Below are 16,412 nucleotides of genomic sequence, written 5' to 3'. Positions count from 1 at the left end.
AACTCATAAGGGACAAGAATGTTCCTGAAGAATGAGCCTAGGGACCAAGGGCTGTGCTGTGTTCTTCTTCTCTCTAATGTTTGCTTTCCTTGCCTCAGGAGACTCAGAGTCTCCTGACTCACTCCTTCTCTTACTTTAGAAAGAAGAAAACTTTGCTCTGTACTATTTTAAAGAATTTTAAAGGAGGAAGAAGGCCTTGTGAGAGACAGGATAAAAATTGGTTCACCCCAAGTTTGCATTTTTCTGGTGCTCTCCTGTAGTGCAATATAGATGGACTCTGAAGTGCAATTTCTGTAGGTCCCAGTTTTTCTGGGGAGATGAGGGGCTGAGTTCTCACTTTTGCCTCTGGAAAGTGGAGCTTTGGAATGAGTTTGTGAATGTCTGGGCTGTGGACTAAGCACGTCTGAGGTTGGTGCAGTGGAGGCTAAGCTATTCTCTCTTTATATCCTTTTTGAACATGCACTGGGATAGAGACTGCTCTAGTAGAGACCCTTCTTGTTCAATTGTGCAGATTGCTCTCCTAACCACCCAGGATCAGGGCAAGTTTTGAGGAAGGGTCTGCCTGAAACTGGCGAGCACAGCTGATCAGAGAGGATATCCCCTCTTCCTCCTACCACAGCTGTGCCATATCCAGACTCTATGGTTCTAAGGCTTGGGACCTTAAGGCCACTTTCCTTCATGGTTTGCATCCTTATAATCCTACGGTTCTAAGGCTTGGGACCTTAAGGCCACTTTCCTTCATGGTTTGCATCCTTGTAATCCTAAGTCACCACCATACTGGACTCCACCTGCATTCATTCTGTTCTCTGAGTACTCTTTATGCTTCCCTGACAACACTTTCTGGACCTTTCAGAAGAGTTCAGGGGCCCTCTTGAACTTCCTTCTATGCTAAATGCTCCAGCATCCATAATGTGTCACTGATTGCTGTCTTGTCTTCCTGGTCTTCCTTGAGGATCCCTCTCCTCTTTCTTCCGTGGAATAGAGAATTCTTCTTTTCCAGGGACTGTAGATTTTGAAGGCAGAGCTCAGAATTTAACTCCACAGGGATGCTTCAGAGCAATGATTTCTCTTCTCTTTTATAGCACTCTTCCTTAATTTAGATAGACTCCAGTAATACAACATGCTGCCTGGCTTTGACACTGTTATGTAGCAACTTTTCATCCATTTCTCCATGTTACCAGTGTTTTCCTCTCCAACCTGAGTTATACGTTCATCTGCTGACCTTGATGGCCATGTAGACAATTTGTCCATCTGTGCATCATGATTCCTCACCCCTGTATTAGGTGGCTTCCACATCATCAAGTGTTGAAAGCCCAACTCAACTCTTGTCCTCCAAGCGGTCTTGGTTGCTTTTTCTCCTGGTATTTCCTTTTGATTTGCCTCTTGATGCCTCTGAATTTTCCCAGTGATTCCTCCCTCTTATGACCTCAGCCAGTGGTTGATCCCTTGGGCTTTCCTAGCCTTTCCCCACATCTGCTTGGAAAAGCCCCAGTCTAGGATATAGGTTAAGGTGTTCCCTTTTCTGTCCCTATACTAATCTTCTGAGAAAATAATCAGGATTTCATTTACAAATATGTATCAAGGGTCCTACTCTGTATGAAGTACACAAGAATAACAAATGAGAACACCATTGTGCACTTGCAGTTGATGGTCACCTTCCTTTATACCCTTCCTTAATTACCCAATACAGGAAACACAAACTAGTATCATTGCTGTAGATCTCTTTCTCTAATCTTTAAGACAAAAATGGAGGCAGAGTGATTAGAGAGACTGTGAGAAGAAAAGGGATAACAGATGTCCATAAAGAGTTTAACTGTAAATGTGACTGCTAAGATCATAAATTTGTGGCATGTGGGAAGATAAGTACCAGCCACTACCTTGTCATTTCATCTGACACCTGCGTCTGGATGGAAATCATCTTAGAACAGATTGTGTTATAATTAAAAAAACAAAAAACATTTTGTGTTGGTATGCTAAGCCAAAATGCTCATCCTGGAACAACTGGGATTTCTGCTAAAATTGATTAAAATATACTTATAAATAATAATTTTAAAATTCTTTTTAAAGGAAGCATAAACAACAGATTCCTACATGTAGGATTTGACACATGGATCCTGTGGGGTAACTTTAATAATTCTCAGCCCACTTTTATGGTTTAACTAGGTTATACATTCTGTTGTTTTCTAGTTTCCTAACCTGACCTGGATAGGAATTGGGGAAATTAAATCCCTTTTGCCTCAAATACTTAATTCTGGCTGGGTGTAGTCAATAAGGAAATACAAAGTCTTATCTTATTCATTATATTCTTATTATTTAAGCTTTAAACATTAATATGTCCTTATTCTCCCCACCCCCTTTTTTCAATAAGGAGAAAAAAACAATCTGGAGAGGGAAGTTTCTATACCTAGATTAAAACCTCCTTCAATGCCTATGCTAATTCAAGAGAATCTCAGTCAGAGCTTTTAAGAAATACCTGTCATATTATGTTGGTCCATCAAGCTGTGCACAGTAGACTTCTACTTTATCAATAAATTGTTATGGATAAAATGAAATTATAACTCAAAATAGATATTACAATCATAGAACAGTGTTAGTAACTGGGAATTACTGTACCTTTACTGTGTTAATTGTAATCATTTTCTCATTTATTCTTCATAAAAATCCTGGGAGGAAGGTGTATCATTCATACTTTCGAGATGAAAAAACTGAAATGCAATTAATTTGCCCAGCTTCACATAAACGGTCAGTGTACCATGCGAGGATTAACATCCACATCTGTCTCAAACCCTGTGATCATAACCTCTTCACATATTGCCTCACCTTGAGTGAGCTGAAAGCCAAGCTGAAGAAACTATTCTTGGCAAGGATAGTTTTTTTAAAATAAAGTTCCAGAATGTTCCTGCCTCTTGGTGCTTCCTGGGCAGCAAACCTGGTACTTTTTTAGATCCATGAAGGTCATTTCACTTTGGAGCAGCTGTGGTAGTTGTATTCACAGAGCCTGGTATCACCTTGAGAAGGCTGCTGAGGCCTGGTCCATCCTGGGAGTCCCTGTGAGGCCTGCAGTAGTTCAAGGCCCATTGTTGACTCTATTCTGCACACCTGGTGTCTCATAGAGGAGGCTAGGGATTGGACCTATAATATAAAGGCACACTTGTGACCACACTTATAAACTGCAATGGTAGAATGAGCAATCTTTAGTAAAGCTTTGGTGAATACCAGGGCTCTCTGAACCTATCTTGACTAATGTTCTGTTGTCTTTTCCCTTTTGCAGGGCATAGAAGCCTATGTGACCATTCTCTAAAGTATTTAAGCTCCAGAATCACAGAGAGGAAACGGCAAGGTTCCTGGCTGCCTGCTGGCAGAGGGAATCTGGAGAAACCATTCCTGGGGCCCCGGGGCCCGGTCGTGCCCTTGTTCAGTCCTCTGAATGACCATCACTTGTCCCATGGAGAGAATAGCCTGCTGAAACCCAGGGTCGTGACTGTGGTGAAGCTAGGGGGGCAGCCCCTCCGTAAGATCACCCTGCTCCTCAACAGGAGGTCAGTGCAGACTTTCGAGCAACTCATAGCAGACATCTCAGAAGCCTTGGGCTTTCCAAGATGGAAGAATGATCGTGTGAGGAAATTATTTAACCTCAAGGGCAAGGAAATCAAGAGTGTCTCTGATTTCTTCAGGGAAGGGGATGCGTTCATTGCCATGGGCAAAGAACCGTTGACGTTGAAGAGCATTCAGGTTGCTATAGAAGAACTATACCCCAACAAAGCCCGTGCACTGACATTGACCCAGCACAGCCGTGTCCCTTCTCCACGGCTGAGGAGCAGGCTTTATAGCAAGGCTCTGAAAGGGGAGCACCAGTGTGGGGAGTCTGAAACCGCCAACAGCTGCTGTGAGCCAGCGAGTTGCAAGACAGGCATCAGGCTCCACAGGAAGACCTCTGTGGAGCTGGCGCTGGAAGATCGGGTGAGGGCCCAGAAGTGGGCGAGGGGGAAATGGGAGCCTGAACCCGGTAGCAAGCTGCCCAGGGAAGTCACTCTGGAGGAGAGGCATGCCAGGGGAGAGAAGCACCTGGGGGTGGAGATCGAAAAAACCTCGGGTGAAATTATCAGATGTGAGAAGTGCAAGAGAGAGAGGGAGCTCCAGCAGAGGGAGAAGCTGTCCCTGGGGACCAGCGAGCTGGACCTGGGGAAGTGCCCAAGGTATGACGTGGAGAAGCTAGTGAGGACCAGAAGCTGCAGGAGGTCGTCCGAGGCAAACCCTGCAGGTGAGGAGGAAGGGTGGAAGGGTGACGGCCACTGGAGCATCCCCAGGAACCCCACTCAAGAACTGAGGAGATCCAGCAAGAGTGCTGACAAGAAAGAGGACAGAAACCCCGAGGGTCAGGAAGGCCATCCTCAGGGGGCAGCCAAGGCCAAGAAGGACCTCGGGGACGTTGTACCAGTCACGGAGGAGGGGAAGAAAGACACCAGGCATGTTTGCAGGAGCAAGCATGGTGGCTGGCTCCTGAGAGAGCACCAGGCCGACGCCGAGCGGCTCCCTAGGACCCGGGGAGAAGAGAAGGACGCGGAGAAGGAGAAGAAGCCATGCATGTCAGCGGGGAGAAAGTTGCCTCTCAGAGACGACCAGCCTGTGAGGGCAGAAAAGGAGCCCAAGACGAGGCTGGAAGAGGGCCGGCTGGAGCGGCCGGGTGGCCGGAGGCCGCGGCCCGCAGGCGTCCTGGCAGCCGACGTGGAGAAGCACTACGAGACCGGCCGGGTGCTCGGCGACGGCAACTTCGCGGTGGTGAAGGAGTGCAGGCACCGCGCTACCAGGCAGGCCTACGCCATGAAGATCATCGACAAGGCCCGGCTCAAGGGCAAAGAGGACATGGTTGACAGTGAGATTCTCATCATCCAGAGCCTCTCCCACCCCAACATTGTGAAGCTGCACGAAGTCTACGAGACGGACTCTGAGATCTACCTGATTCTCGAGTACGTGCCGGGTGGGGACCTTTTTGACGCCCTGATAGAGAGTGTGAAGTTCCCCGAGCCTGACGCTGCCCTCATGATCATGGACCTATGTAAGGCCCTCGTCCATATGCACGGCAAGAGCATCGTCCACCGGGACCTCAAGCCGGAAAACCTTTTGGTAAGTCCTGATTTTTGATGCTATGGGACAGGATGTTTTTAAAATAAGGAATAAAATAAAATATTAATGGCTTCATACTGCTGCCTTTATATAACAAAACATGACCTTTGTGTTATAGTAACATGTTTGTTGCGGTATTTAAAATTTTGGTTATAGTTCATATATTGGTTTTGATTAAATTACTGAAAAAATAAAACTGATATGGTCTATATTTACTTCTCTATTTTCCTACTTTTCTTACTGGAAAGTCCCATGATAGCAGGGACTTTCTTTTATTGAAACTGTACCCTGAACACTACAGGAGTTCTGTCACATGGTAGGTCACGTGGTAGGTGCTTTATAAATATTTGAATGAATGCATAAAGACTGTAGCATGCTGCCTGGGAAACAGCAAGCATTCCGTCAGTGGCAGCTAGCATTATTTTTATGCCTAATATCGAGGTGGATATCATGAGTAAGCATTCAAAGCTGAACTGCTGCTGATATAGCAATAGAGACAATGATCTCAATTAGACTTTTTTTTTTTTTTTAGAGACAGAGTCTCACTTTATGGCCCTTGGTAGAGTGCCGTGGCCTCACACAGCTCACAGCAACCTCCAACTCCTGGGCTTAAGCGATTCTCTTGCCTCAGCCTCCCGAGTAGCTGGGACTACAGGCGCCCGCCACAACGCCCGGCTATTGGACATATTTTTTTAACTTGTTTCCTTTAATTTCCATGGCTGTAGTCCCAGCCTGGAAACATAATTCTAGTACATTCGCCTGCCTGTAAATTGCTCCTACAAATAGGATGAAACACTGCTTGATACTGAGTCAAGCTAACTATGTGGTGAAACGAGGTTTATGTTGACAACTTATCTGAAACCTTGTTTTTGCCCATATTCATAGAATTATAGAAGCGATGGACTGGATTCCTGAGTGAGCTGAAAATTACCATCACCTAATTCTCTCTGAAAAATTTCATTTTTGTGTTAGTTAGGTTTCCTTGTCCTTTTTTCACTCACTTTTTGAGTCAGAGCCCAAGTATTTTCCATGTGCAATGTGTTGCACACTGTTTATCACGGACACTTTGGAATTGCCACAGAGCAGCATTCTTTAATGACGCTTCTGTTTTCAGCAATTTGAGGAGGAGAGACTCTGATTAGAGGCCTGGATAGGTCCTATTAGCTGAACATTTCAGGCATTTTAACAGATTTACAAGGTCTCAACCTGTGGAATGAGATCATTTAGGCTATAGTATTGTTTCCTTTTGGAGACAGCTTAAGCTTGCATTTTCTGGCAAGGTCCTAGAGCCAGTCTGTTGAGGCTATCACTTGTGTGAAAGACTTGTCAGTGATTTTTGAAATGGAGAAAGTTTAGCATTATTTTAGATTGCATAGAGAAGTTTGTGTGAGGAAGTGGAAAAACTGGAAGGAAATACATTTATATTCAAAGCTAATTGCCTCTGAAAAATCATTTGGTAATTCTTTGTGGATTTAAATGTCAGTACATAGGTACTTTTAGTCATTTGGGACAATGAAATATATTTTTTGTGTCTGTGTATGAGAGAGAGAGAGAGAGGGAGAGAAACTACAATGTAGCTAAAATTTTTCAGTCTAAATATGTGAGTTATTTATTGGTGTTGATCCTAATTGATATGTAGACCTTTTTCTCTTTTCTGATGTGAAAGAAAGCTATTTTTTTTTACAAATTAAAAACTCTGTGGTATTCTTTTTAATATATTTGCCCTCCTGTGGACAATTCATCAGCTTGCATTTTATCAAAATTGGTTTGTCAGATATATAAAACATGTTTATTCTTTCTCTAGGTGAGTAAAGTTCAACATACTGTCATGGTAGAAGTTTAACTTTTATCTAATACCAACGCTTTTGGTTTTTCAGAGAGAGATAATGTTGGATTTGATAGTTGTCTGGGTTTAGAAAGATAGCCATCTCTAAACTTGCTGGTATATTTACATTGCAAATTTGTTTAGTCTTCTAAGATTCAATATTAATGAATATCACCATGGTGACTATTATCCATCAATTAATGTTCTTGAATGGAATTAATTGTTTTTCACTTGCTTTGAGCTTTGTATTATCAAACTAATTGTTTCTTCCTTGAATGGATAACCTCTGTCACTATTAGGACCTGTCTTTGCTAAGCTTAAGAAAGTGATTATGTTAGAAATAACTTTTGATTACATGGCTGATTGTAACTGTTGCTACTTCTAAAGACTTCAGAATTTGCTAAAAACCCTTTAGTGAATATAGCAAGCCTATGGTGTTATTTTAATCAACACATATTTATATCTGATAATTGGGCTCTAGAGTAAAATTTTAGTCCTGTATTAGTGAGTTCATCTATTTCTACTGGTCACATTTCCTGATAAGATTCTCGTACTTTTCTTCCCTTAGGATTATTTAGACTCCTGAGATCTCACAAAAGAAGTTTTAATTATAAGAATTTCCAGCTTGCAGAAATATCAGTATTAATTGCTTTTTCTGCCAGTAGGTACTCCCTTAGAGGGGTTGGAATATGCTGTGTTGTTGGCTGGGCCCCTGGGGAAGGTGGGGAGGAAGCAAAAAGGAGCTGGAGAAATGATGATGATCAGACCAGCTCACACAGAGTGTGAAGGACATAGGCCAGGTTATTTATAGCCAATGGCCAAGAGATCACATCCAGAGCAAAGAAAGCTTGTTGAACTGGGTGGGGAGATGTCAGATATGAGTCGGGTCATTTGAGAAAATTTCTTCCACAATAAAGGGAAGGAAAGGAAGGGTTCCCGTTCTTGAAACATGGTTGAACGGAATGAGATGGATGCTCAGTCTGCTGCGTCTCAGCAGGCATAGAGGGTGCTGATTTCTCCATTTCCCTCACTGCCCCTAGCCTAGGTGCTATAGCTCTGGAGTGCTTGGAGCAGGGACCCTTGGACGCCAGGTGGTGGGGGTTGTGGGGACAGCTCACAGCTTGTTGGAGGCAGAGGTTGAACTTTCTTTCTGGCCTTCTGTTGGTTCTAGGAAGAGATAAACTTGTTTGGATACTTAGCTGTTGAATATGAGTAGGATGGGGCAATGACTGGTGTCCTGATAGGTGGCAAGGAAAATCTACAGGGAAATAAAGTGGCCACACTCCCTGTCCATTCTCTCTCTACAATAAACCTGTTCAGACATTTTGTTGATATGAATTCCCTAACGTCTTCTTTCACTTCTACTTTGTTAAATAAGGACTCACTTATTGTGTGTTTGTCAGTGGTTCTGTAATGTATTACTTTCTCTGATCAGTAAGACTTCTACCAGCTCCAGTTTCAACCTCTTTTACCCTCAGCTTCTAAGATAAAGGTTTCCATCTCTTCTCATCAAGAGTCCAAGCATTTTACACGTTAGCCACATTAATTTTATAAAGGTAACAACTATGAAGCACATGTAAAGTTATATTTAATAAAATAAAGAAATGTGAATTTTAGTAATAACATGAAATCACTGAAAAAAAAGTACAGTGATACAGCGAAAATACCATTATATGAGAGACATACTCGTCTCAAAAACTACAGGATGTATTCTGTCAAGATGCATTGCAGTTATGACTTCAGGTTTATGTCAGTGAGAGTGGCTCCTAGTATTTACTTCAGCAATTTCCAGGACAATAATAGTATCTGTTCATTCAATGAACCTATTTATTTTCCAGGGTTTGCCTATGTAGTCCACAGAGGTTTCAGGAAATTTCTTAGTCTTCCAAATTCTACATATTGGGTCATCTTGATGATTGAAAATTTTTCTTCTGTTAATTTCTTTTAGACTATGAACAAGAGCTTTCAAAAAAGAAATTTGGAGGAAAGAGACTGTACTCTAGTGAACAGTTTGCAAATCAGGGCAAGGGAACCATTGGGGTAAAATGAAAGTTCATTCCAGCGAACAAAGAATTCAAGTTTTATAGTAAAATCCTAGTTGCGTTTTAATCAAGTCTGTTTACACAAATGAAGGATTGGAACTCAGTTCTGATTGTTCAGTACAGCTGAGTTCTGATTAATTGATGCCTCTGAGCCCTGGTTGGTTGATACAGCTGAGTCCTGATTGGCCAGGGAAGGTGAACTCTGATTGGTTGGTTTTCAAGCTCTAAATCAGAAGTTTTTATGAGATGATTCATTTTTTTCCTATTTATTTATTTATTTTTATTAAATCATAGCTGTGTACATTAATGCAATCATGGGGCACCATATACTGGTTTTATATACCATTTGACATATTATTTATTTATTTTTATTATTAAATCATAGCTGTGCACATTAATGCGATCATGGGGCACCATACACTGATTTTATAGACTGTTTGACACATTTTCATCATACTGGTTAACATAGCCTTCCTGGCATTTTCTTAGTTATTGCTTAAGACATTTACATTCTACATTTATTAGGTTTCACATATACCCTTGTAAGATGCACCGCAGGTGTAATCTCACCAATCACCCTCCCTCTGCCCACCTGCCCCCTTCCACTCCTCCACTTATTTCCCTTTCCCCCTATTCTTAGCTTATAACTGGGTTATAGCTTTCATGTGAAAGCCATAAATTAGTTTCATAGTAGGGCTGAATACATTGGATACTTCTTCTTCCATTCTTGAGATACTTTACTAAGAAGAATATGTTCCAGCTCCATCCATGTAAACATGAAAGAGGTAAAGTCTCCATCTTTCTTTAAGGCTGCATAATATTTCATGGTTTACATATACCACAATTTATTGATGCATTTGTGGGTCAATGGGCCCTTGGGCTTACTCCATGATTTAGCAATTATGAATTGGGCTGCAATGAACATTCTGGTATAAATATCTTCGTTATAATGTGTTTTTTGGTCTTCTGGATATATACCGGTTAGAGGAATTGTAGGATTGAATGGCGGGTTTATTTTTAGATCTCTAAGTGTTCTCCAAAAATCTTTCCAAAAGGAATGTATTAGTTTGCATTCCCACCAGCAGTGTAGAAGTGTTCCATTTTTTCCACATACACGCCAACATCTCTGGTCTTGGGATTTTGTGATATGGGCTAATCTTACTGTAGTTAGATAATATCTCAAAATAGTTTTGATTTGCATTTCTCTGATGATTAAGGATGATGAGCATTTTTTCATATGTCTGTAGGCTGTGCACCTGTCTTTTTCAGAGAAGTTTCTCTTCAAGTCCCTTCCCCAGCCTGCGATGGGATCACTTGTTCTTTTCTTGCTAATACGTTTGAGTTCTCTGTGGATTCTGGTTATTAAACCTTTGTCGGAGACATAACCTGCAAATATCTTCTCCCATTCTGGGGGCCGTCTGCTTGCTTTACTTACTGTGTTCTTGGCTATGCAGAAGCTTTTTAGTTTGATCAGATCCCAATGGTGTATTTTTGATGCTGCTTCAATTGCTTCGGGGGTCCTCCTCATAAAATATTCGCCCAGACCGAATTCTTCAAGAGTTTTCCCTGCACTTTCTTCTAGTAGATTTATAGTTTCATGTCTTTTTTTTTTTTATTAAATCATAGCTGTGTACATTGATATGATCATGGGCATCATTCACTAGCTTTACAGACCGTTTACCAAGTTTCACATATACCCTTGTAAGATGCACCGCTGGTGTAATCGCACCAATCTCCTTCCCTCTACCCACCTTCCCCCTCCCTCCCCTCCCTTTCCACCTTCCCCCTATTCTTAGGTTGTAACTGGGTTATAGCTTTCATGTGCAAACCCCAAATTAGTTTCATAGTAGGGCTGAGTACATTGGGTACTTTTTCTTCCATTCTTGAGATACTTTACTAAGAAGAATATGTTCCAGCCCCATCCATGTAAACATGAAAGAGATAAAGTCTCCATCTTTCTTTAAGGCTGCATAATATTCCATGGTGTACATGTACCACAATTTATTAATCCATTCATGGATTGATGGGCACTTGGGCTTCTTCCATGACTTAGCAATTATGAATAGGGCTGCAATAAACATTCTGGTAGAAATATCTTCGTTATGATGTGCTTTTTGGTCTTCTGGGTATATGCCCAGTAGAGGGATTACAGGATTGAATGGCAGATCTATTTTTAGATCTCTAAGTGTTCTCCATATTTCTTTCCAAAAGGAATGCATTAATTTGCATTCCCACCAGCAATGCAAAAGTGTTCCCTTTTCTCCACATCCGCGCCAACATCTCTGGTCTTTGTGATATAGGCTAGTCTCACTGGAGTTAGATGGTATCTCAAAGTAGTTTTGATTTGCATTTCTCTGATGATTAAAGATGATGAGCATTTTTTCATATGTCTGAAGGCCGTGCGCCTGTCTTCTTCAGAGAAGTTTCTCTTCAAATCACTTGCCCAGCCTGCGATGGGATCCCTTGTTCTATTCTTGCTAATGCGTTTGAGTTCTCTGTGGATTCTGGTTATTAAACCTTTGTCAGAGACATAACCTGCAAATATCTTCTCCCATTCTGGGGGCTGTTTGCTTGCTTTACTTACTGTGTTCTTGGCTGTGCAGAAGCTTTTTAGTTTGATCAAGTCCCAGTAGTGTATTTTTGAAGCTGCTTCAATTGCCCGGGGGGTCCTCCTCATAAAATACTCACCCAGCCTGATTTCTTCAAGGGTTTTCCCTGCACTCTCCTCTAGTATATTTATAGTTTCATGTCTTAAGTTTAAATCTTTAATTCAGTGAGAGTCTATCTTAGTTAATGGTGAAAGGTGTGGGTCCAATTTCAGTCTTCTATAGGTCGCCAGCCAGTTCACCCAGCACGATTTGTTAAATAGGGAATCTTTTGATTTGCATTTCTCTAATATATAGAGATGATGAACATTTTTTCATGTGTTTGTTAGCCATTTGTCTGTCGTCTTTAGAGAAAGTTCTGTTCATGTCTCTTGCCCATTGATATATGGGATTGTTGGCTTTTTTCATGTGGATTAATTTGAGTTCTCTATAGATCCTAGTTATCAAGTTTTGTCTGATTGAAAATATGCAAATATCCTTTCCCATTGTATACCATGGAATACTATTCAGCCATTAAAAAAAATGGAGACTTTACATCCTTCGTATTAACCTGGATGGACGTGGAAGACATTATTCTTAGTAAAGCATCACAAGAATGGAGAAGCATGAATCCTATGTACTCAATTTTGATATGAGGACAATTAATGACAATTATGGTTATGGGGGGGAAGCAGAAAGAGGGAAGGAGGGAGGGGGTGGGGCCTTGTTGTGTGTCACGCTTTATGGGGGCAAGACATGATTGCAAGAGGGACTTTACCTAGCAATTGCAATCAGTGTAACCTGGCTTATTTTACCCTCAATGTATCCCCAACAATAAAAAAAAAATAGGGAATCTTTTCCCCACCGAATGTTTTTAATTGGCTTGTCAAAGATCAAATAACAGTAAGTAGCTAGGTTCATCTCTTGGTTGTCTATTCTGTTCCAAACATCTACCTCTCTGTTTTTGTGCCAGTACCATGCTGTTTTGATCACTAATTTATAGTATGGTCTGAGGTCTGGTAGTGTGATTCCTCCTCCTTTGTTTTTATTTTTGAGTGATGTCTTGGCTATTCGAGTTTTTTTCTGATTCCATATAAAATGAAGTATTATTTTTTTGAGATCTTTAAAGTATGGCTTTGGAGCTTAAATAGGGACTGCATCAAAATTGTATATTGCTTTGGGTAGTATGGACATTTTAAAAAATGTTGGTTCTTCCCAGCCATCAGCATGGTATGTTTTTCCATTTGTTAACATTTTCAGCTATTTATTAGAGTTTGATAGTTCTCTTTATAGAGATCTTTTACATCCTTTCCTAGATAAGTTCCTAAATATTTCATCATCTTTGGCACTACTGTGAACAGAATAGAGTCCCTGACTGTTTTTTCAGCTTGACGATTTATGAATGTTGATTTTATAACCTGTGATGCTGCTGTATTCCTTCACCACTTTTAAGAGTTTTGTAGTAGAATCCCTGGTGATTTTGAGATATACAAACACATCATCTGTGAAGAGGGAAAGTTTGATCTCTTCTGACCCTATATGGATGCCCTTGGTTGCCTTTTATTCCCTAATTGTGATGGCTAAAACTTCCATTACAATGTTAAAGAACAGTGGAGACAATGGGCCACCTTGCCTGCTTCCTGATCTGGGTGGAAATTATCTCAATTTAACTCCATTCAATACGATATTGGCTGTGGGTTTGCTGTAGATGGCCTCTATCGGTTTAAGAAATGTCCCTTCTGTACCAGTTTTATTAAGTGTTCGGATCACGAAGGGATATTATCAAAAGCTTTTTCTGCATCAAAGAGAATCATATGGTCTTTGTTTTTTAATTTATGTGCTGAATTCTATTTATAGATTTACATATAATGAACCAGCCTTGAGACCTTGGGATAAAACCGACTTTGTCATGGTGTATAATTTGTTTGATGTGTTGCTGGATTCTGTTTCTAAGGATTTTGTTGAATATTTTTGCATCAATATTCATTAGTGATAGTGGTCTATAATTTTCTTATCTTGTTGGGTCTTTTCTTCGTTTGGGGATCAAGGTGATATTTGCTTCATAGAATGTGTTGGGTAGTATTCTTTCTTTTTCTATGTTTTGGAAAAGGTTGAGTAATATAGGTACTAGTTCCTCTTTAAAGGTTTGGTAGAATTCTGACCTGAAGCCATCTGGTCCTGGGCTTTTCTTTTTAGGGAGATTGTGTATAGCTGATACTATTTCAGAACTTGATATAGGCCTGTTCAACATTTCCACTTGATTCTGGCTAAGTCTTGGAAGGTGACGTGCTTCCAAATATTGGTCAATTTCCTTCAGATTTTCATATTCCTGAGAATCAAGTTTCTTGTAATATTCATTAAGGATTTTTTTAAATTCTGAGGAGTCTGTTATCATTTCATCTTTGTCATTTCTGATGGATGAAATTAGAGATTTTACTCTTTTTTTCCTGGTTAGGTTAGCCAATGGTTTATCTATTTTATTGACCTTTTCAAGAAACCAACTTTTTGATTTATTGATCCGTTGTATAATCCTTCTGTTTTCAATTTCATTTAATTAATCTCTAATTTTGGTTATTTCTTTCCTTCTAGTGGGTTTCTGGTTGGAATGTTCTTCCTTTTCCAGTAGCTTTAGATGTCCCATTAAGTAGTTAACTTCCTCTGTTTCCGTTCTCTTGAGGAATGCTCGCAGTGCTATAAATTTCCCTCTTAGGACTGCCTTTGCAGAGGTTCTGATAATTCATGTCTTCATTGTTGTTTTGTACAAAAAATTTGGTAATTTCCTTCTTAATCTCGTCTATGACCTAGCTATCATTCAGCATAAGGTTATTTAACTTCCATGTTTTTGTAGGAGTATGCAGATTCCTTGTTACTGAGTTGAACTTTTATTCCATGGTGGTCCGAGAAGATGCAAGGAATAATTTCTATTCCTTTAAATTTACTGAGGTTAGACTTGTGACCTAAGATGTGATTGATTTTGGAGTATGTTGCATGGGCTGATGAGAAGTATGTGTATTCAGTTTTGTTGGGATGAAATGTTCTGTAGATGTCTGCTAAATCCAAATGTTGGATGGTTAAGTGTAAATCTAAAATTTCTTTGCTCAGCGTCTTATTGAAGGATCTATCAACACTGCCAAAGGAGTGTTAAAATCTCTGACTATTATGGAGCTGGGGAAATCATGTTGGTCATGTCTGTTAGGGTTTCTGTTATAAATTGAGGCATATTCTGGTTGGGTGCATAAATATTAATAATTGAAATCTCATCTTATGGAGTATTACCCTTAACAAATATGAAGTGACCATTCTTATCCTTCCTTACTTTTGTTGGTTTAAAGCCTATTGTGTCTGCAAATAGAATTGCAACACCTCCTTTTTTCTGATTTCATTTGCCTGAAATACAGACGACCATCCCTTCACCCTGAGTCTATATTTATATTTTAAGGTAAGATGAGATTCTTGTGTGCAGAAGATATCTGGCCTGAGCTTTTGTATCCAGTCAGCCAACCTTGCCTCTTTAGAGGAAAGTTTAAGCCATTCTCATTAATGGAGAATATTGATAAGTCTGGTAAAATTTTGGGTATTGAGTCTTTGAAAGTACAGTGGACATTTTTAATCCTTTCGCCACTGTAGAAGTTAGAGTTTGATCAAAAATTTCTGAGTGAGTTTACTTTTGTTGTAGAGGATTGTACTGGTCATTATGGAGGACAGATCTGAGAATATCCTGAAAAGCTGGTTTAGTTATGGCAAATTTCTTCAACATGTGAGTTTCATTAAAGTATTTAATTTCTCCATCATAAATGAAACTCAGTTTAGCTGGATACAGGATCCTGGGTTGAAAGTTATTTTGTTTTAGGAGATTAAAAGTCGATGACCACCCTCTTCTGACTTGAAAGGTTTCAGCAGAGAGATCTGCAGTCATTCTAACATTCTTCCATTTGTAGGTTATGATTTTCTTATGTCTGGGTGCTTTGAGAATTTTCTCCTTCATATTAACTTCAATGAAGTTAATTATGATGTGCTTGGGATATGTCTTATTCTGGTTGAGTTGTGTTGGGGTTCTGAAACTGTCTGCTATCTGAATTTCAGAATCTTTTGGCATGTCTGGAAAATTCTGTTTCATAATTTCATGGAGAAGAGCTTCTGTGCCTTGCAAAGTCACTTTATCACTTTCAGGGATTCCTATGAGATGAATATTAGCTTTCTTCGAATTATCCCAGAGCTCTCTGAGAGGATGATCTATTTTTGCTCTCCATTTCTTTTCCTCTTTGAGAGTTTGGGACTGTTCAAAAGCTTTGTCTTCAATGTCAGAAATCCTTTCTTCTGCTTTCTCCACCGTTACTGAGGGATTCTACTGTATTTTTCAGATCTTTGAGGGCTGCAAATTCTTGCCTCAATGTATCAAAATCTTTGGTGATTTTGTCTTTAAATTTGTTCAATTTTTGAGACAACTTTTGAAATGCTCTTGGAATTTCTAATTCCAACATTTCCTCTATGCTATTAATCTTATTTGTAGTTCAAATTCTGAATTCGATTTCTGATATCTCGGCCATCTGTTTATGAATGGGATCTTCAGTTGTGTCTGCCATATCTTTCCTTGAGGGTGGGGGTGGGGTTGATGTACTCTGGTTATTCATGTTTCCGGAGTTTTCCCACTGATTCCACCCCATGATTATTTTACACTGTTTGACTAGATGAGCAGATAAAGAGAAGTTGGGTTGGGGTTCCAGGAGTAGTGCTTAACCAGCCCTTTGTCCAAAAGCTGGGACTGGTGTCTATACCTTTTCTGCTGGAGCTTTGCCAAGGACCTGTACAGTGCTACAGCCTGAGAAACCGGGGACC

General features: G+C 40.2%; 1 protein-coding gene across 1 annotated transcript in view; it reads left to right on the top strand.

The window, feature by feature from the left end:
* Positions 1 to 16,412, top strand: part of DCLK3 (doublecortin like kinase 3) — an 88,147-nt gene that overhangs the window by 53,719 nt on the left and 18,016 nt on the right. Inside the window, exon 2 of the mRNA XM_053600529.1 lies at positions 3,272 to 5,124. Coding sequence (XP_053456504.1) covers positions 3,272 to 5,124 — 1,853 coding nt within the window. The remainder of the gene's footprint in view (positions 1 to 3,271; positions 5,125 to 16,412) is intronic.

This window comes from Nycticebus coucang, chromosome 8, assembly GCF_027406575.1.
Source record: "Nycticebus coucang isolate mNycCou1 chromosome 8, mNycCou1.pri, whole genome shotgun sequence".
Taxonomy (NCBI): Eukaryota; Metazoa; Chordata; class Mammalia; order Primates; family Lorisidae; genus Nycticebus; species Nycticebus coucang.
The sequence above is the reverse complement of the archived record's forward strand: the minus strand, read 5'-3'. Positions and strand labels throughout refer to the sequence as shown.